A 19,876-nucleotide genomic window follows, 5' to 3' on the forward strand; every position below is an offset into this window, starting at 1 on the left:
GGCATGTGGGGGTGAGATTGGTTAGGATTGGGGCGAGAATACCAAAGTGAGCCAATCAGAAGCAAAGTAAGGCAAAGTAGGGCGGGTCATACCTTCGCCATCCTAGGAAAGAAAAAAACAAAACTTGGGTGCGGAACTGTGCTGTGGATGTATAAAGAGAGGGAACGTGGCTCACTTCCGTGACATCAGCTGAACTAAACGTCCACAGGTTGGTGAGTTGCGTTCACGGACTTGATTGTTGTGTTTCAGTTGGTTGTTCTCTTTAACGAGCCTCTTTGAACTGCCACAGCGGAACTCGTCATAACAGCCACTGCGAGGACTCTGCGTGTGTTCATCTGAAAAGTACAAGAACAGGTATAAACCCAGTAGAAACTAGTGTTCTGGAAGAATCTGACTCGTGTTAATCCTCGTAGATTTATATGAACATGGCGAGTTGTGTAAAGATAACTTTTAGCTGTGCTTTTACACTTTATTGTCTGAACGAGTGAGGGGCAACCAACCAACCAACCGGGCTTGAAATTCAAAGTGAAGGATGTGGGTAATTAGTCAACACATGATGTGCCGTGTTTAGAAAAGTAAATAGTTGTACGTTATTTCACCTGACAGCTGTTTTATTCCTCCAACACAAACAGAGAGGCTGTTCTTCACATATCTGAGACGCTGGTATCTTGTTCGTTAGACCGCTGTGTCGCACTTTGCCACAAACAGTTGAGTTTAAACTGGGTGAGGCTCCGGCTAATTCATGGAGCACAAATTTAAACTGAGGAACAGTAGACAGCCAGTTAGTTTGTCTTTCACTGAATTTGCATCATGCATTAAAAATGTACGTGTATAGCATGTAGATATTGTATCAAGGTCACGTTAAAGACCGTCTAAAAACCACTGTTGCACAGTTTGAGAGATGTTCATTATCTGATTTTAATTAGAATTTTACCATGTCATGGTTAAGTATGAAACGATATATCCTGCCATTTTCACAAAAGTTTTTTAAACTATGATTGTCACTACCATTAGCACCTTTAAGATAAGGCTGGATCATTCCCGGATTCATTTGGATTTTTATAGTCATATCCCACATTTTTTGTTGGAAGAAACATGTCTCACTTCTTTTCTTTTTTTATCTTAATACAATACCTATACGCAAGCTATCTGCTGATACTGAGTACTGATCTGATATCTGTTGTATGGTCATGGGCGTATTATGAGTCAGTGGGCCCCTGGGCACAGACATGCAAAAGGCCCCACCACCTCTCCTTCACGATGCCGGACACACAGACTTTGTGGTGGTTTTGCCTCTGTTTTGTTGTTTTGTGTCTCTTTGTAGTTGTAGTGCATCTTTTTTAGGTTTTGTGTATCCATGCGGTTGTTTTAAGTCTCTTTGTTGTCTTTTTGTGTCTCTTTTGCTCTCTTTACACAGAGCTTGTGCTGTAGCGCTACAAAGTCTCTTCTCTGTGCCGTCTTGGTATTTTTATACAGAACCAAACAACGGTGTGATTTTAGGCAGCATGCTGGCATCACACAATCAAAAGAGGCATGACAGGCGTGACATGTAAAACAACAGTCAGTATGTTTACATGCACAACTTAATCGAGCTATGCTCAAAATTCGATTTTGGCGTCTAATCAGACTTCTGTCCTTGTCCCAGTTTTCATGCAACTGAGAAAATCGAATTACTGACGGGAACGTGTCCTCCTTCTCAACACTAGGTGGCGATATGCGTCGTTTCAGCGGGTTAATACGGCCCCCTTTCCAGTTGACCTATTACACCACTTAATAATAAACAACTGGAGTCAGGCGGCAGAACGGCATTTTCGAACAACAGCAAGATGGATAATCGTACAGCTTTGTTCATCTCGTACGTAATGTACGCGTTACTGATTGTGCAGATAAGGTGCACGCTATCCTTCGCGGTCATGGTGATTTCAAGAGGCAGACAAGAACGCCGTATGCCGTCCGGGGTCATATTCCGGGGTGTGGAGCATGCGCAAATGCATTGTCTAGTTTAACTCCGATTAAGGCGTATACATGCCGGAGAAAATCGAATTCCAATCACATTATCTGGGTGTCTTAATCGGAGTTGGAGAACTCCGATATTAGTCGGAGTAACGTGTTTACATGCACTTCAGTTGTCCAGTTATAGTCGGATTAAGGCAATAATTCTTTTTTTTCAAGTGTCATGTAAATGTACTGAGTGTCGGCCTCTAGTGTGGCATATAACAAATGGGTTGGCAGAGCTTTCTAAACAATTATAACTGCATTAACATAAAGATAATAATTATTTACTGTCCCTGTTATATGACAGTTGCTCTCACCCATTGCTCAGAGGGTAAGGAGCTTGGACCTCGTTGTTTTACAATTTGCAGATATATTTGGCCGCTGTACTTCTTTGAGTTAGCTGCTAACTACCATCAGCTGCTTTTTAAATCTCGTGGTCTTGGGTCACACACATAATACTTCATCAAAACATCATATCCGTCCCTTCCATAGTCCCATCCTAAAGGCTGTCCCTTTGACACAGACATCGTTTCGGCACTGTTACTATCGCTGCTGCAAGCTTGGGAGAGACAGCTCCACCCCCCCATTCCATGATTGGACCTTTTTATACAGAATGGCGTAGCATAACGGTGTGATATTCTCACCTTGACAAGGCAGTATAAAAGGGGTTTTTAAATTAACTTGTTTAGTTTTGGTTGTTCTGTATCTCCTTGTGGTCATATTGTGTCTCTTTGAAGTCATGTTGTGTCTCTTTGTGGTTGTTTTGCCCCTTTCTAAGAGTTACTTTGCGCGTCTTTGCCGCTCCTTTGCCTCTCTTTCTGGTGTGTTTTGTGTCTCAGTTGCAGTCTGTTCCTGGTACTTGTTAACTTGAGTGACATTTTTGCATTTTTACTTTGCCCGGTAGGCCCGTTCAGTAATCCATCCATGTGTATGGGGATAAATGAAGACAATATCATACATCAAGGATTCCAGTGGCAGTAAAAATTGAGTCGCCAACCTGCTGTGACTGATAGTGGAAACACAGAATTTTGTATTGACAGTGATGAAAACACTGTAATGTCTTATCTGGCTGATATGATCCGCTTTACAAGATCAGTATTGTACTAGTATGGATCCAGTGTATAAGAATGGTGAAACAAAAATTTCATAATTCATCAAAAGTCTACTTTAAAACAATAATGACATGCTTGTGTTTACATTTAAAGTGTTACTGGTTGCTGTAATCATCAGAAATCCCATTATAAGGTGATTTCAGTTTAAGTGATGGGGGACAAAAGCACAGCCTGATCACATTAGCGCTATATTGGCTTTATGAGACAGCATCATCCTGGTTAAGTTTGTTAGGCTTTTCAGAACTAACCCTGCTTTTTTGAGCTGTCCTTATAAAACATCCTCTGCTTCCCGATGTAGCATGCTAATATCATGCCAGTTTTGAGGTGTTGGTGAGCCGGGTGCTGTCTGTATTCCCACAGCACCATGAGTCTACGAGAGATCAGCGAGAACGTGAAGCTGGCCCGCGAATACGCCCTGCTGGGAAACTACAGCTCAGCCAGTGTTCTCTATCATGGATTATTAGACCAAATCAAGAAGTATGTGTACACCGTACGGGACAGCAGTTTTCAGCAGAGATGGCAGCAGGTAAACATGGCACCAAAACCCCATCAGACAAAACTTAACAGATTGAATCAAAAAAGAGTCCTGGCTTTTCTGATGGTTATCTGTGTTTGCCTCTCAGTTGTGGCAAGAAATCAGTGAAGAGAATCGACAGGTTCAGGACATAATGTCGACTCTGGAGAACTTTCAGCTGGACACGACGCCTGCTAAACCCAGTAACCACGACGACTATGAAATAAGGCCTGTGCCTGTAGAACCGAGGTATTGTACTTAGTTATTTACATTACTACCTTGTACCTTGTACATACCAAGTTTTCAAATTTTCTCATTCTTTGCTTAAGTAAATTTTCTGCTGCTGTGTGAACACTGTTATGATTGGAGGTTGTATGAGCTATTTGTCTGTGAACAAAAGCCCTGATGTTGTCATATGATTGAGATTAGTAAATCGAGTCCCCGATATAAGCCTGTTTTGTTCCTGCTCTGCCCTAGAGAAAGGTGCTGTGAACCTCACACTGCCTCTTTGTTTGTTCATAGGATTTTTTTCTCCACTTTAAAGTCTGGTTGCATGAATACACTTATTAAGAATTAATTAATGATTCATTTGATAGACACTGGATATGCATACACACTGAATCATCTTTTTTCATAGCCTTTTTTTCATCCCTCTTCCTCGTCTCTTTTCACAGACATTCTCCCTGCCCTGTCAGGCGGCCAGCTAACCCCTATAAAGAAAGCAAACCTCCCAACAACAGGCTGAGCGTGGCTGTGAGGGCCCAGCAGAGGCACTTGCCTCGCGGGGCCAATGGAGACAGAAGCAAACCACCTAAAGGCAAAGAAAAGAGGGAGTCGAGAGAGGCTGCTGGCAAAGCTAAAGATGATAAGGTGAACAACACACCATTGCCTCCTTCATGATATTTTATAACACACTGTATATTCAGAGAAAACTATTTGCATTGTTGATTAAACAGTATCCACATGCTGCTTGTTTGTTTACGGCCACGTCTAACCTGTAAGTCCAGTTTTTCGTCTGGAAGAAACCAGACCACATGGGTGACATTCATGGAACAGGGATGAGCAATAATGTCTTTTGTCTGCCCTCCAGAATAAATCAGATGTCCAAGACAAAGAGTTGAAAAAGTTTGACGGGACAGGATATGATAAAGACCTCGTGGAAGCTCTGGAGAGAGATATTATATCTCAGAATCCAAATGTTAAATGGTACGTTTTCATCACTTTTTGTTCATGACAAGCCCATTTCCAAATACGGTGGCTCATGGGATGAGGTCTACCAGGTGTCATCTCTGTCTGATCTGTTTCTTAGGGACAACATCGCAGACTTGGAAGATGCAAAAAAACTCCTGAAAGAAGCAGTCGTGTTGCCGATGTGGATGCCAGCATTTTTCAAAGGCATAAGAAGACCATGGAAGGTGCTGATTCAAAGAGATTTTAGTTTTATTTGTTTTGTCACAGACATCGCTTGTATCAATGCATAGAAACTTTTTTTTTTTTTTTTTTTTTTTTTTTTTTTTAACTGTAGGGAGTGCTGATGGTTGGACCTCCAGGCACGGGGAAAACACTTTTGGCCAAAGCAGTTGCCACTGAGTGCAGAACCACATTCTTCAACGTCTCCTCGTCTACGCTCACCTCCAAGTACAGAGGGGAGTCTGAGAAGCTAGTTCGCCTTCTCTTTGAAATGGTAAGACTTTAGATGTGTTTGGTACAGGTGGATTCTCAAATGTTTTGTGGCATATTTAGTTTCCAGGTTATCATTAAGGTTTCTGTGCATGATTAACAGAATCTAAGAAAGCAATCAAAAACACCTGATCACAGATAATTTTGATATCAACAGTGAATCAAATGATTCTGAAAAGTGAGGGAGCCACTTGTGTTGGAAAACCCTCGTTTTTGCAGCTCTGCTTTTAGCTCATTGTTTTGGTTTTCTTGCTCACATAAATGGTTCAGGCTTTCAACTCTAATCAACTGTGCATGTATATAAACCATAGTGTTTCCACCAAACAGTCTGAGAGACATGAACTTTACACTACCTGCTTAGCACAACATGGCAAAGAGCTGAAGTAAACAGATGGCTGTAAAGTATCTAGAAAGCTGATTACTCAAGGTATTTTAAGGATTTTGTTGACAAAACCATGGCTGAAAGGAGAGTAAACTTACTGTTAGGCAGCAAATTTGATGTCTCAGCCATAATGTAGTAAGCTGATGGTTTGCCAAGTCTGTGAGTCTTTCCGCTAAATACACCTTTAGATTTTATGTGGATTTCTAGATCATGATTAATGTACAACAAGTTGTGTGGAACTACTCTGGATTGGGAATCTGCTCTCACATTCAGTGTAACTTTTTTGATATACTTATCATATATTTGTATATTGATAATATATTGTGGTCTTGGTCAGGCACGCTTTTATGCGCCAACGACGATCTTCATTGATGAAATAGACTCCATGTGCAGCCGCAGAGGGACTTCAGAGGAACATGAGGCCAGCCGGAGAGTCAAGGCAGAGCTACTGGTGCAGATGGATGGTAAAATACCTGAGATGTTTCTGCACTCTGACAATAACACCATGAATATCGTATTCACTACTTATCTCATATCCCCTATTAGAGAAAGGTTTTGTTTGTTTTTTAACAAGTGTAAAATTGTTAAAACTAGGTAACATAACTTTTCTGCAGTATTTCCTATTTCCCAGCATTCTAGATATACTTTATTTAACCTGCAGGAGGAAAAACGCATTCATTTTTCTGAGGCAGTTTTCCATTATTGTGACTTTGGTGTAGGAGTCGGTGGAGCATCAGAAAACGATGATCCTTCTAAGATGGTGATGGTGCTGGCGGCCACCAACTTCCCATGGGACATCGATGAGGCTCTGAGAAGACGGCTGGAGAAGAGGATCTACATCCCTCTGCCTTCAAGTAAACTCACTTATTTGCTACTTGACAGTCTAGTCTCCATAATGTCATTCAGTGAAAGTGATTGAGCGATCAGAGTCCAGCAGAATAATGTGACCTTTGAGCTTTTACTGTTCAACAACTAGAAAACAGACGGTTCAAATAGAAAGACTTCATAATGTCTAAATTAACTACAGCCTAATTAACTGCATGATGTGGGCTCATACTGGACAAAGCCGCTTTGGAGGCCCTGGGGCAGAAATGAGCCCCACTGACCCCCTGCATTCTTTGCATTCTGTATCCTGTCACCTTCGAGTACAGTGCACACAGCCGACACGCATGCTGCTTCATTATATTTAGTTTTGAGCAGCAGTAATCTCATGCTGGAATACTGCCTGCTTCTTTGTTTGTATGTCAGTTTCTGGTCATTTAATAAAACACTGATCAATTTAGGAAAGTGCAACAATGAGCACAATATCAGCATAAATATATAATATGTCACTAGATTTTGGCACAGGAGATGGCCTCAAGATCAGACTGTAGTGCAGGACCACATGCCATCATCATTGCAGCTAATATGAGTCAGTGGTGCATATCCTCAGACAAATTCACTGTTGCTGTTTTTACCACAAACTAAATGACAGGCAGTGAACTTGTGTCTTTCAGGTAGTTGTCATGATCCTGGAATGTCGAACTTCAGTACAATACCGTTGAAAATTATTGATATTTGATATGGATACCACAGGGAGAAATTGACATTGAAGGCATCCAGTTTCAATGTTTTCTTAAAAGATAAATATAACAAGGCTGTAACCTGACAACAGCGACTTCTCTTTTCTTTTCTTGGTTAGCAGCACAATAACTTTAGCAAAAATTAATAATGATTAAATCTTACATTATTGAAAACAATATTCCCCTTCGCTGTAGTGTACATGTTCAGAAGCCTGTGAGATTGTCATACATTTTAAAGGCAATAAAATGCAAGTAAAAGACAAAAGACAACTGTCCTGCAAAAGCCTGTATGCAAAGGTACCTATGAGATTAATGACGAGAAGACGGCGCTGTGAGTAAGTGAGAGAAGGCGGGGCTATGGAGGCACCATAGCAGGATGTGTGTGTGTGTGTGTGTGTGTTATCTCGCTGTTGGAGAGGAGAGAGAGGGAGAAAGTAGCAGTGCAGTTGTCTGTTTCCTGATTGGTAAACCAGCCAATCTTGAGTGGGGCAGTTTACACATGATATGGTGTACACTATAGGCTGTGGGCAGAAAGGGAGTTGCTTGCCTGCTCTACTTACTGTTGCATGTATGTGTGCAGCCAAAGGACGAGTAGAGCTGCTCAGGATTAATCTGAAGGAGCTGGAGCTGGCCAGCGATGTGGACTTGAACAAGATCGCAGAGCAGTTGGAAGGTTACTCAGGAGCAGACATTACCATTGTTTGCAGGTGAGCCATCTCTGCTGTTCTCCATTCTTTAATCTTACGTTAATCCTTACAGTAGTTTCTATTTTACACATAAAACACATTTGCATCAAAAATGATCATCGCTACAGTGTTTGTCATTGCTACAATAGATGAAACCTTTGTTGCATGTCATGGCCCTTTCTCTCCCCATGGTTCTTCTGTGTCCTATTTACTGTCAGAGAAAGGCCAAGTGTCATTCAGTAAAATAAAATACAGTAAGATACTGAATCTTCATTTTGCTGCTGTCCAGAAGAGCAGAACAAAAGCAAGGGCTGAAAGGAGTAAAGGAATTTAAGTAATTTGTGTGATAGAAAGCCTCTTGACATCTCTGCTGCAAGTGTCAAAATGTAATCATTGTGTCGTGCTGCAGGGACGCCTCTCTGATGGCCATGAGGCGCAGAATTGAGGGCCTCACGCCAGAAGAGATCCGTAACATTTCCCGTGACGAGATGCACATGCCCACCACCATGGAGGACTTTGAGTCAGCTCTGAAGAAAGTGTCCAAATCTGTGTCTGCAGCCGACCTGGAGAAGTATGAGAAGTGGATCGAAGAGTTTGGGTCCTGCTGAAAAACACCAGCATCCACGTCACTTGTATGTGAACTATTGTGAGACTGAGTCATAGGGTTATGGTGAGTGTTAGTACTGACTGTGTCAACTTATGTCTGTGTGTTCTTTGAATCATTAAGGTGATATTGAAGAGTAGGTTTATACTTAAAGTAAATATGTGCACTTGAAAAATGGCACCTCTTCCTATTGTACATTATGTTAATGTTATGCAGAAGTCTTAATGGAAAGAGGTGACCCGGGAGTCAACTTGATGCGTGATATTTCAGTCAAATATTGACACGTTACTTGTTTTAATGATCCTGAAATCATCAAGATGTAAGACCAATCCAACTGTAGCTGTGGGGAAAAACTGACAAATCTGAGGACACAAAGTTTCCTGCAACACTCGGACAGTAAAGTTTATTTCCAGAGATGTTTCACTGCTATTTTGTACCGTTGTATCTGACAATGAGAAACTGAGCTAACTGCCAATCAAGTGTTGCTCTTGTTTTTTTTCTTTTTTATGCACTTGATTTTATTTGGAGTTGTGTGGTTCTTCCACGTTTTTGGAAATGTAAATTCTTAAGCACATAACACTAACAAGATATTTCTATAAATAAAGCTAACAGTGATTATGGATATTAACATTGTTTTTCGTCAAAGTTTATTTACTAAGCAATTCGTCTGCTGGTGGGGAAAAAACTGCTACACCCAGAGGACATGTTGAAAAGTTCACTCTCAATCATAAGTGGCTGAACTTCTGTTGAACCAGGTGAGGAGGCAGATTTCTAACTTTTGAGTGTGCACGGGTGGACAGAAACAGGAAAGCAGTAAGAGGGAGGGGCTCACACACTGCATCACAGGATACACCAACTTCATCCTGAGCCTGGAAAAGATCCCTGAACTGGTCAAGACTTAGCGCCTGGATCTGGTAGCCAAAAAAAGGTACTGCAAAGTAAATGACTACAGACCCATGGTCCTGGCATCCAATATGATGAAGGCCCTTGAAAGACTCATACTCTTTCCCACCTTAGGACCCTGCAGCTTGCCTACTGGGAGAACATTAGAGTGACCAGCACAGGTTTATTCCCACCCAGATGAGGCTGGGAGCACAGTGAGGATGTTCTTTGATTTCTTCAATTCTTTAAATGCCATACAGCCTCTGCTTTTGGGAGAAAAGCTCAAGAGTGATGCAGGTGAACACTCCTCTTGTGTCCTGGATTACAGATATCTGGACTGGCAAGCTACAGGCATGACTGTGTAGCTAAAGTCAGAGGTGTTTAGGGTAAACAGAACGTGGAAGAGGACAGTCACCTCCACTGAGTCTATACTCATGTTGTGCCACCTGCAGACATGCGGATGTTCTCTGATGACTCTGCCACTGTCAGATCTACAAGTGGACAACAGGAGGAGGAATACAGGCCTGTTGGACATTAGCAAGACAAATGAGTTTCATTTGGACTTTTGCCGGACAAGGCGGATAATTTCCAAATCCTAAACTTTGGCTTTCAAGTATTAAACAAGCCAAAATGTGCCCTTCACCAAATGTAATACCATTTTATTTTTTATATAAAATGTATTAAAAAAATCATAAATGCTTTTCAAAATTTGTATTTATTTCTTAAAACAAGTGTGTTGGAAGTTGTTGCTTCTCCATCTGCAAGCTCATTTTGCATACTGCTTTCGGTTTGGTTTTCTTGTTGTTTTTTTGACCATCCAAAGTTTTTACGCGCAGAAGAAATGATCTTTGGTACAATTTTTTCCAACTGGTGCTCAGTCATGTTAATTCCTCGTGTCTTTCCTGCAAGTTGATTGGCTGCTGTCAGGCTGGTTCAAACCAAGTGGATGTGGGGAATTAAGTGTCTGCTTGCCAGGAATAGATAGTGTTTTTCTGATTAATAAATGAATTGATTTATGGCGCACTGTAAATATGCTTTTTAATCTTTGATCTTGGGGGAAGGTAGGTGTGGGGAAAACCAAGTGAAGTCATGAGTCACTGGTGTTAAAGTCCAAGTTTGGTTAGTCTTTTTTTGGCTTTTCGAGTCTACAGTCATCAAATTTGTGACTTGAGTCCACACCTCTAAAACTACTGTATGCTGATGATGTGATGTTGTGCACTGTGTGTGTGTGGTTGCTCCAGGTTAGAGGTTGCTCTTGTAGAGGCTGTCACCAGATATCTGCTCTCTCAGCCTGCACGACCACAGTTATCACACAAGTCAAAGGTGTGATGGTCTAGAAAGCATTTAATCAGCAGACCCAAATACACAGTCCAGCTGTAATTCGTACAATTTATGCACACAAATGTCTCAAAATAGTAACACATGGGTCTACCACCATTTAAACAAAGAGCAAATCAAAATATATTTCTGTTGTTGTTTTATTCTTCAGCAACACATCTGAAAATTCATGCCTGGCATATTGTCTGCCTTACAGGCTAAAGTAGTGTCATCTACAGCACTTTGTCGTGTTGACTTCATTTGGAATTTGAGGCTGAATCCGGTACAGGTTGAGCTGTTTAAAGTCATCATGCTGCTCCCTAGTTTTAAAGTTTAACTTGCTGACAGAGCAGCAAACTGCATTCACTAGCTAGACTACACATGCACCTTTTGCTAACGCAATATGTCATGCATCCTGCAGATAAACTGAACCCTGGGGAAACGAAATCACGACCTCAGCTGTTCTAAGGTGCACAAGCTGATGTTGTGACATAACATAAAAACCATGTTGAAACACTTGGACTTGAGTTTTGGGTTAATAAAACCAACTTTTTGGATCTTTTTTTTAACCTTGTGCCCACCTGTTTGGTCCCTCACACAGTGTGAAACATTGGGAGTGACACCTGCAAGATTTATAATCTGAATCACTTTAAAAAAAAAAGAAAAGACAAAACATCCATGCAGGTTGAAGTCCAGTTTCCACTCCAATATTCAAAACTAAGTGCAGATTCTTTCCTTTAGCGATAATTTACATGTTGATTTTGTGGTCATTACTTGTGCACACACTGTACTTTACATCAGCAATAGTTTGTCTTCTAGAATGCATAGACAATCCGAACGACCTCACTTACATTCTACATGATTAGTAACAGGAAACCACACGCATTATCAGTCAAAGAAATTAAATACATAATCCCCCCTTTACTGATTGGGTCCCAAAGACAGTCACAGAGGCACTGTGAAGAAAGACAATCAATATACGAGCCTTAATAGTGGGCAGCAGGCCTTAGAGGGAGGTGTTTCATCAGTAACGACATTCAGAGTTTGAAAGAGGTGTGCGAGGAAAACCGTTTTCACTGAACGTGCGGACACAAGATCTGCTTCTTTTTCCTTTTAGATTAAATACCACTTCATTTATATTTGAATCTGGAACAATGGACTCAAATGTAACAGCTTTATCGTCTTCACTTAAAGGATGACGCATAGGAGACATTGCCTGCCTCATGTTAAATATGTTGTATAAACTCGTCATAGTGCATTTGCTGCCTTAGTTTTCTTCACATTTTTTGTCAGCAGCGGGGGTTAACTTCAGAGGAAAAACTGTGTGAGAAGAAAGGGTGACCTGTGCGCGACTGCTACGTAGAGAAAGTCTCTTCAGTGAACATAAAGACTGTAAATCATTGAATGCAGCCCCTAAAGTGTTCAGTTTGTTCATATTCATCTGGTAAACCTACAGTGCTTCTACATGCTCTTCTTCTGTGTCCTCAAAACCTGCCATTTTTCAGGACTATGAGGATGTCTCGTCTACACTTTGTATTTGAGTTGGTTGAAAGTATCCGAGTCACTGATCCAGAGAAAGTCGTTAACGTAATCCTTACGTCCTATCGATCAATAAGCCAATAAGCATACGTCCCGAATTTCTGAACTATTCCTTTGAATTCTAAGCCTTCATTGATATCATGTGATCTCCATAGAAATGGCTGATACAAGAATTTTGTGGTGAGATTGTTTTGTCAAGTGCTATTTCCAAAGTCAAGAATGCAATAAAAAACACTTAGAGATCTTATAAATAGGGATAGGACGATACTGGATTTTATCGCAGATTGTGATTAAAAAAAAAAAAGAAAGAAAAAAAAAACACTGAGTTTATGGTGGTGAATTTCCATTATTGGGATGATCGTGAATATCGTGTCCAACAATAAAAGAGACTCCGCAAAAACTGGCATACGCACTGAGGATCAATTGATATTGAGGATTTTTAAGATTACTGGAATCATTCTTTTTTTCCATCTGAAAAGTGTGCTACTTTGGCTCTGATGCGGCCGCCTGCCTCTGTCTGCAGTCACCACTCTGTTGCCTCGCTCAATGTCCGGCCCACAGCACTATTTTATTAGTTTCACAACTGGTTACACATCAAGAGTGATAGCTGAGTAGTACTGCACCACAGTCGGCAAGGACAGAAACTGTAGCTGCTCTGTTGCCCTGCAGAAAAGTTTCTAAAAGTGCAGTCGGCCCATTGGAGTATTACACATACTAACACCAGGGAAGACAGACTGCAATGCGAGCAAAGAAACTGAACATAGATTGCTTTAAGGCATTTAAACAAAGCTTTGTGTTGAAGTTGTGGAGTTCGTATTATGTTAAATATTGAGATTAAGATTTCATTTTTACTTCAAATATATATCAGTTCCAAATATCTGTTGGCCTTGTCCTTGATTACTAATAATCGGTATCAGAATTTAACTTAACTTAATCAAGCATTGGCGCATTTCAAACTGAAAGATGTGGTGCCATTTTAAAAGTTGAAAACCCTGGCTTTTAAAGACTGTTCTTCACAAAAAAAGGTTGATCATTAAAAAAAAGATGCATCTGTGATGAAATAAATACATATATATATATTTCAAAATGTAAGGTAAAGAGATTAAAGAGAGTATGCTTTAAGTGCAATTTTCAGAGTTTTAAACATATTTTGATGATTATCGGGATAATAATGTAAATCACAATTATTTTGGTTCGGAAAATCGTGCCATGACATTGTTCTATCGCCCCATGCCTACTTATAGAGCTATATGACACTTGCTTCTTGCTTTACATTTTAAAACAATATTGACGACAAATCTGGAAGAACAAACCGTGTTGCTACGGCAGGTTTTGGAAGAGGGTGAAGCAGAAATACTCAATCAGGTCATTTCTTCTAAGAAGTAACTTGTTACATTGCTAGTTACTTTAAAAGGTAAGTAACAAAGTACAGTCATGTGTGACTTGGTTCAAGTGGCTTTCCACAAACTCTATCTGACCAATCACAGGAGCAAAGAGTTTTCTGTGCAACACTGAGCTGACAGCACGGACGCAGGCTGACACACTGCTAGATTACCAACTCCGGCAGCTCTCAGCGCCTTCACAGCTGAGACTCAGCACGATGAATCACTCACACTCTTTTCCATTTTGATCACGTGATTAAATTTGAAGTGGACTGGCAACAAATTGAGTTTTGTCAGTCAAATGGCTTTAAACCACCTCCTGCTCCACGGTCATTGTGCTTAAAGGGCAAACTGAAGTTAAAAAAAAAACTGCTTTACAAATCGGAATATAAACTAGCGACAAAACCAGGCCATGCTGAAAGTGTAACAGTAACCAAAGAACAAATGAGAACAAACTGAAAATAAAGGAGCCGGCCACGTCATCCTCACTCAAGGCTTCTTCTCTGCTGCTTCTTCTTCTTCTGCCTCTATTTCTACGTTCTCCAGCAGAGTGTGCTTCTCATCCTCCGGCATGAGAGTGACAGGGTTTAGGTGAAAAATGTGCCTGTGACAAAAGAGATTTAAAGTTTGGCATTCTGTACATCTTCTGAATACTCCAGCAGATTATTTGTTCACTGAAACAGACTCACTTGTGTTCACAAGTTGGGAAGAACATGTCCAAGATCTTGACAATGACTGCTGATCCGACGACGCCGATCACCACCACCCACATGACCAGGAAGAATAGAGGCAGCGACTCGGAGCTGAAGCGCCTCAGACGCTCTCTGACTTCCTCCACCCACTGACACATGGCCTGAGGAGAGGGTGGACATGGAGACATGAGCACTTCCTGCTGGTACAAGGCCCTTCTGGTACTAAATATTAGGAGGGTTTTTTTTAGTGAACAAACCAGAATGACTCAGAGCTTATGGGGAGATCATCTGATGTGATCTGTACTCTCAGTGGTCTTCTATGTGTCATGTCAGCTAGAGAGCGCAGCACAGAGCTGACCAGATAAAAACACAGCAGCAGCAAATAAATAAGGACAGACACAAACTAGAGACCATCTTGTGATTAGATCACTCCAGCCGCAATAAGGCAATCTGCGACTGCAAAGCTGAAAGCGAAAGCCAGCAAGGGCGGCAACTGTGGGGATGGGGGCAGTGGCCCCTTCTCTACTTCCTACCCCTCTAGAGAGAATGATCATGGATAATACAGTTGGGCTAATTTAATTATTTAAATTTAAAAACAAGGACGAGGGGAGAGTGTCAGAGTTTTCAGATGAAGGCTTAATTTTTTATAACAACTTAGAGATGTCCTCTAAAGAAAGAGGAGAGAAGGAGCCCAGAAATAGGGGCAGGAAAAGTGTGCCATAATAAAAACTTAAAAAATAAAATGCTAGAATGAGTACACCTACAAATTCACCTCTAAAAAATAAGTTGGCTGGTTTCCAGTGATGTACTGTGTTTTTAAATACTAAAAATGTTCATATATAAGCGACCATGAATCAAGGTTTCCTCCCCCTATTGCAAGTGTGTGTAAACAGGAAATCTCTCGATACATACAGCAGGTGTGACCAGCACCAACTTAAAGAAGCAATTATATATGTTAAAGGTCCAGTGTTTAGGATTTGTTGGCATCTAGTGGTGAGTGTGCAGAACTGAAATTTGGGAAAACATGGGAAAGTCATGGAATTCTAAAATCTCGTTATTTAGGCCCGGAAAAGTCATGGAATTGATAAAATCCTTGAAAGTCAAGGAAATAATTGTTCCAGTAATCTTCCGTGGATAACCTTTCATGTAATGTAACGCATTGAAGAATTTATTTGCTGTAGCTGTTGGCGAGACATATCTCTTATATTTGTTTATTTGTTACTCTTTGTTTACACGCACATCTCTCTCTTCATTTTCTCCCCTGACAGTCTCTCCCTCCATATGTGCCAGCCAACTATCTGGTATTATGTTCTTATTTGAATTTGATATGTTTGGAAAAAGTGATGTTGTGCCAGTATGATTTAAAATGTAGAGTCATGAATCCCGAAGTTTCTTTACCTATGCCCAACTAATCCTATTAAATTGTGCCACATTTTTTAGATGGAACAATTGATGCCCAGGGTGTCAATCGGAGAACAAATGCGCACTCTGGTTTCATGTTAACTGCTCTGAAAGCAAAACATGGTAATTTAAAGGTACGGTGCATTGTCGGCTGTCGCTCCCCCTCTCTAGGAGCTCTACTGCTCTATGTTCACGGACCACCTACAATAATATAAATAACATCTGGAGTAAAGTGTACTACACAGTTCTGTTTGTGTTATACGTTGTGAATGGTCATGGAAATTACACGTTCTTGAAAAGTTGTGGAAACATTTTACATTTTTGTCCATGTAAATTTGTGGGAGCCCTGATTGTGCCAAGCGTCTAGGAGAACAATGGCAGCCAAAGCAAAAACGCCAATTGCCCTATCTAGAGCCCATGTTTGATTTGTCTGTTCTGGGCTACTGTAGAAATAACATGGCAGACTCCATGGAAGAGGACCTGCTCCATTTGTAGATAAAAACAGCTCATTTTAAGGTGACAAAAACACAATGATTATTATTTTCAGGTGATTATAAAACTAATGAAAACACAGTTATGACCATTATATAAAATTTCTTCAAAAAGATGACCCTAAATCCTACACACTGAAACTTTAATGCAATTATATTTTATCTGTAAATTCTGGCCAACTGTTGAACTTTTGATAAAGCTCCCAATAGCGTCCAAAAGTTTTATGGGCACTGACGTGAGCTCTGACAAACTCAGACAGTGTGCCTTTAATGTAGGCATAAAGAATGTTTTTTAACCTACTTGGCTCCTAAATTTGCAGAGTTTTACAATGAATCTCATGAGTATGCATCCTATCCAGTAATAGAGGACAAATATTGGATGTTGACAGTTTCAACAAAACCATGTGGTGCACCAACATCTCTGGAATGCAGAAACTCTCATCCTCTATCTCCTCCATAACAAACCACCCCAACCTCCAATGCTTTCCTTTTAAGTAGCTTGACATCTCTTAAATAGTACATACTGTATGTAATCATCCAGGTCTAGCATCAGACTTACAGAGTAAGATGATATGATTTCTTTGGGCGGAGTTTCCATCTGAATCTGATCCGGCTGGCTCGGCTCTCTGTCATCAAACTCATCATCATATCTGACATCATACAGCAGGTCGGGGTCCATGCGGAGCGGAGTCTCTGGGAGCTTTCCTGGGGCTGCAGTCTCCTCCTGGGTGGTCTCTGTGTGCTTCAGGGGGTACTGGCTGGTGGTCTGGGTGATCAGCTGTTCTTCATCTGATTTTAACATGTGAGAGAAAGTTGAGGATACACACTGAACTGGACTGCTATACACTATCTGCACAATAAATCAGTAGAAGTGTCATGTTTTCATGCCTTTTCTGGGATTTGGTGGATCTGTGACGACCACATCGTTCTCCCTGGGAACCCTGAAAATCTCACTGTGTCCGATGGGGTAGATGTTGGTAAACTGAGCCAGCTTCTGGAAATCTGGGCTCATCAGTATTTTCACCTCACACATGTCAGGCTGCTGGACCTGAATAATACAAACCCAAACGGTGTGAAATCATGTCAGATCATGTTTTACATAGTATATTACTGTATTTGATCAGTTCTGAAAAGATTTTAAATTATGGTTAAGGTTGTAAGTTTTGAGGTAGAAGGACAAACACAATTCTGTGGTTGAATTCTGTCACAGTCGAGATATTTACCTCTTTGCCCTCCATCTCTATGACTTCACTGAACACCTGCAGAGCCACCACCTCCTCTGAGTCACTGTAGAGACGATTCTGGCTCACCATCACCCGGGTGACAGTGGAAACCAAGTCCCCAGATTCAAAGTCACTGCTCCCATTGACACTGTCTACTGGAAAAAATATAAATCATTGTTAATGCTTGACAAATCAAGGATGTGACTTCAGTTCCTACACCATTAGCTAATTAACCTATCAGTTACACAGCAGTAACTCTGTCAATGACAATTTAAATATGAATTAAATATCAAGTCATTTATCAAGTAAAACTCAAAACATTTACTGTTTTTGTCAATTTCATATCATTGTAAATTAAATAGTTTGACACTTTGAAGACATTCCTTCAGACTTGATTGCTTGTAATGTGTCATTATTAGTGACATTAGTTGCCACCCTCATGAGGACAGCAGGGACTATCACAGTGCTACAGATGTAACTTAAGAATCTTGCATGATAAAGATGTTTGGGCCAAAAAAAAAAATAAAGGAGAAAAAGGAACAAAGTATCCATAAAAGAAAAACTATATATTGGAGAGCTGAGAGGTGTTTCTTAGGGCCACATAAACCCAATAGTGATTAAGGTATTGAGTGTCTTTGCAATTAACATACATTTTAAAGCAATCCCAGCTGAATGGCATGATATAGCGAAAAGAAAGCACAATTTAGTGACAAAAAATTCATTTCTTACAGGCGACCCTGTGCTTAAACTCAAATCTGTGATTTCATAGGGTATAAAGTCAGGAGTTGTTCCATAGACAATGAACTGTAAAATGATGTTCCAGATGACACAGAGAGCAGCCAGGGGAATGTTCTGAGTATATGGGTACATTTTCTGTGTCAGAACTGAGAAAACTACAATAGAATAAAGCTCATTTGGGTATAAAAAAGAAAACAAACAAAATCAAACTCCTATTCATTGTCTATGGAGCAGCCCCAGACTTTGTACTTGATGACATCACAGGTTTCAGACTCCCTTCTCTGGTTTCTGGCTTTGAGAGAGAGGAGCTCATGTTCACAAACACTGATTGAACTTTCCTCTGCTACATAAATAATGTATTTGCATTCTTAATTTAAGTTTCACCGACCCCCCCAGCCTCTTCGACGGCCAACGTCTGGCCCATGTATTTGAAACACAAGAACAGTGCGCAGAACGTTGAAGTAATGTGAGGAAAACTCACAGAGAAGTGCCTGACAGTTGAACCTGGTGACCCCCGACAGCTCCACTGGGATGTCATTGACCAGCACCTGCTCTTCACCCACTGATATGTTTAGATTGATCTGAAGGGGGGAAAAAAACAATGTTATGGCTTGGCTGATTGGTCGACCCACATCTGTACCTTCATTAAGTACACTGACTCAACACCAGGTCGTAAGGGTCCTTAAGGGATTCCCATAAAAATAGGGAATATTTTTATATAACTTTGTAAATCACTGTAGAGGTGAGCCCAGAGTGAAAGTCATGATAGTCACTGTTCTGATCATGAGTTTCACTTCCTCCATAGATATCTCCTAGGGGTGGAGGAAAAATCAATACAGCAGAGTATTGCGATATTTTTGTGTGGCAATACCATATTGTCACATGGTGTCAAGTATTGATTTTTTTTTTATTATAATAATTACTAATATAACAAAAACAAATTAAACTTTAGGTAGCCCCCTAGAATAACATAATCAGTTGCTTCTTTGGATACATTTTGCTGCTGCAAAAAAAAATGGCTGAAGTGAGATGAACAGACTAACAAACTGTATCTTATTAGATAAAACAGATGTTGACAAAGTTTTCCCCTGGGCACATAATTTACAGTTGAAAATAATAATAATAATAATAATAATAACAATAACAACAACAACAACAATAATAATAATAATAATAATAATAAATTAGCATATATTTTATCACAATACCCAGCATATTGCAACATATTAAAAATTACAATATTTCCTTGACTGGAAAATAGGTTGAGAACCACTCAGTACATTAGCTCATACTCTTTACCTGCAAGTTGTTAGAATCCTGCAACTGTGTGTCCGCCACTGTCCCTGCTGTCACGTTTATCAGGATGTTTTCCTATGGAGACCAGTTATTAAAAAGAAAAGAAAACACAGGTTTACAACACAATGTCTGCCAGTCATGGTCTTCCTGTCATAGCCTACGATCAGTAAGCTAACGCTATGCTAACACCATCATCATGAGGTTAGCCCAATATTTACGGTTGCTGACATCTTACCGTATTCAGTTGCCTGGGTGACGACTCTGAGCACGTTACCGAGGCAAAGAGAAGACATATAATACTAACTACTACACCTGCCGTTTCCATTTTGTGTGGACTTTACTTCACAGCAGCAGGAGAGCTAACACAAAAACATTGAGCA

The 19,876-nt window shown here is 40.5% G+C and overlaps 2 protein-coding genes across 8 annotated transcripts; one reads left to right on the plus strand and one right to left on the minus strand.

Moving 5' to 3' along the window:
* Window positions 1–87: 87 nt before the first annotated feature.
* On the plus strand, window positions 88–9,157 carry katna1 (katanin p60 (ATPase containing) subunit A 1). Of its 6 annotated transcripts, none has more exons than XM_033648041.2 (12): window positions 127–208; window positions 290–354; window positions 3,468–3,633; window positions 3,731–3,870; window positions 4,296–4,491; window positions 4,712–4,827; window positions 4,931–5,036; window positions 5,147–5,305; window positions 6,021–6,147; window positions 6,403–6,537; window positions 7,826–7,952; window positions 8,341–9,157. In XM_033648041.2, exons 3-12 carry the CDS (start codon window positions 3,472–3,474, stop codon window positions 8,537–8,539), a joined length of 1,467 nt encoding a protein of 488 aa, XP_033503932.1. In that variant the 5' UTR covers window positions 127–208; window positions 290–354; window positions 3,468–3,471; the 3' UTR covers window positions 8,540–9,157. The 6 variants fall into 6 exon arrangements, with proteins under 6 accessions (XP_033503935.1, XP_033503934.1, XP_033503932.1 ...); XM_033648042.2 differs by having other exon boundaries at window positions 164–212; XM_033648044.2 differs by lacking the exon at window positions 290–354 and having other exon boundaries at window positions 88–212.
* Window positions 9,158–10,743: 1,586 nt separating this feature from the next.
* On the minus strand, window positions 10,744–19,870 carry ginm1 (glycoprotein integral membrane 1). 2 transcript variants are annotated; one of them, XM_033648047.2, is made up of 8 exons: window positions 19,732–19,870; window positions 19,500–19,571; window positions 18,682–18,781; window positions 17,463–17,614; window positions 17,128–17,287; window positions 16,799–17,028; window positions 14,345–14,508; window positions 10,744–14,259 (listed from the first exon to the last, which is right to left on the minus strand). In XM_033648047.2, the coding sequence occupies exons 1-8, from the start codon at window positions 19,819–19,821 to the stop codon at window positions 14,145–14,147; spliced, it is 1,083 nt and encodes a 360-aa protein (XP_033503938.1). In that variant the 5' UTR covers window positions 19,822–19,870; the 3' UTR covers window positions 10,744–14,144. The 2 variants fall into 2 exon arrangements, with proteins under 2 accessions (XP_033503938.1, XP_033503937.1); XM_033648046.2 differs by having other exon boundaries at window positions 17,463–17,617.
* Between the last annotated feature and the right edge of the window lie 6 nt (window positions 19,871–19,876).

This window comes from Epinephelus lanceolatus, chromosome 13, assembly GCF_041903045.1.
Source record: "Epinephelus lanceolatus isolate andai-2023 chromosome 13, ASM4190304v1, whole genome shotgun sequence".
NCBI lineage: Eukaryota > Metazoa > Chordata > Actinopteri > Perciformes > Serranidae > Epinephelus > Epinephelus lanceolatus.

What these genes read in the sequence shown, in the direction of transcription:
- katna1 (XM_033648044.2), top strand. Translation starts at nt 3,472, where the DNA reads ATGAGTCTACGAGAGATCAGCGAGAACGTGAAGCTGGCCCGCGAATAC. An exon ending in CAGAATCCAAATGTTAAATG is followed by an intron (nt 4,828 to 4,930) that starts GTACGTTTTCAT and finishes TCTGTTTCTTAG; the next exon opens with GGACAACATCGCAGACTTGG. An exon ending in GACATTACCATTGTTTGCAG is followed by an intron (nt 7,953 to 8,340) that starts GTGAGCCATCTC and finishes GTCGTGCTGCAG; the next exon opens with GGACGCCTCTCTGATGGCCA.
- ginm1 (XM_033648046.2), bottom strand. Translation starts at nt 19,821, where the DNA reads ATGGAAACGGCAGGTGTAGTAGTTAGTATTATATGTCTTCTCTTTGCC. An exon ending in CAACTGTCAGGCACTTCTCT is followed by an intron (nt 17,618 to 18,681) that starts GTGAGTTTTCCT and finishes TATTTTTTCCAG; the next exon opens with TAGACAGTGTCAATGGGAGC. An exon ending in AAATCATATCATCTTACTCT is followed by an intron (nt 14,509 to 16,798) that starts GTAAGTCTGATG and finishes CCCTCTCCTCAG; the next exon opens with GCCATGTGTCAGTGGGTGGA.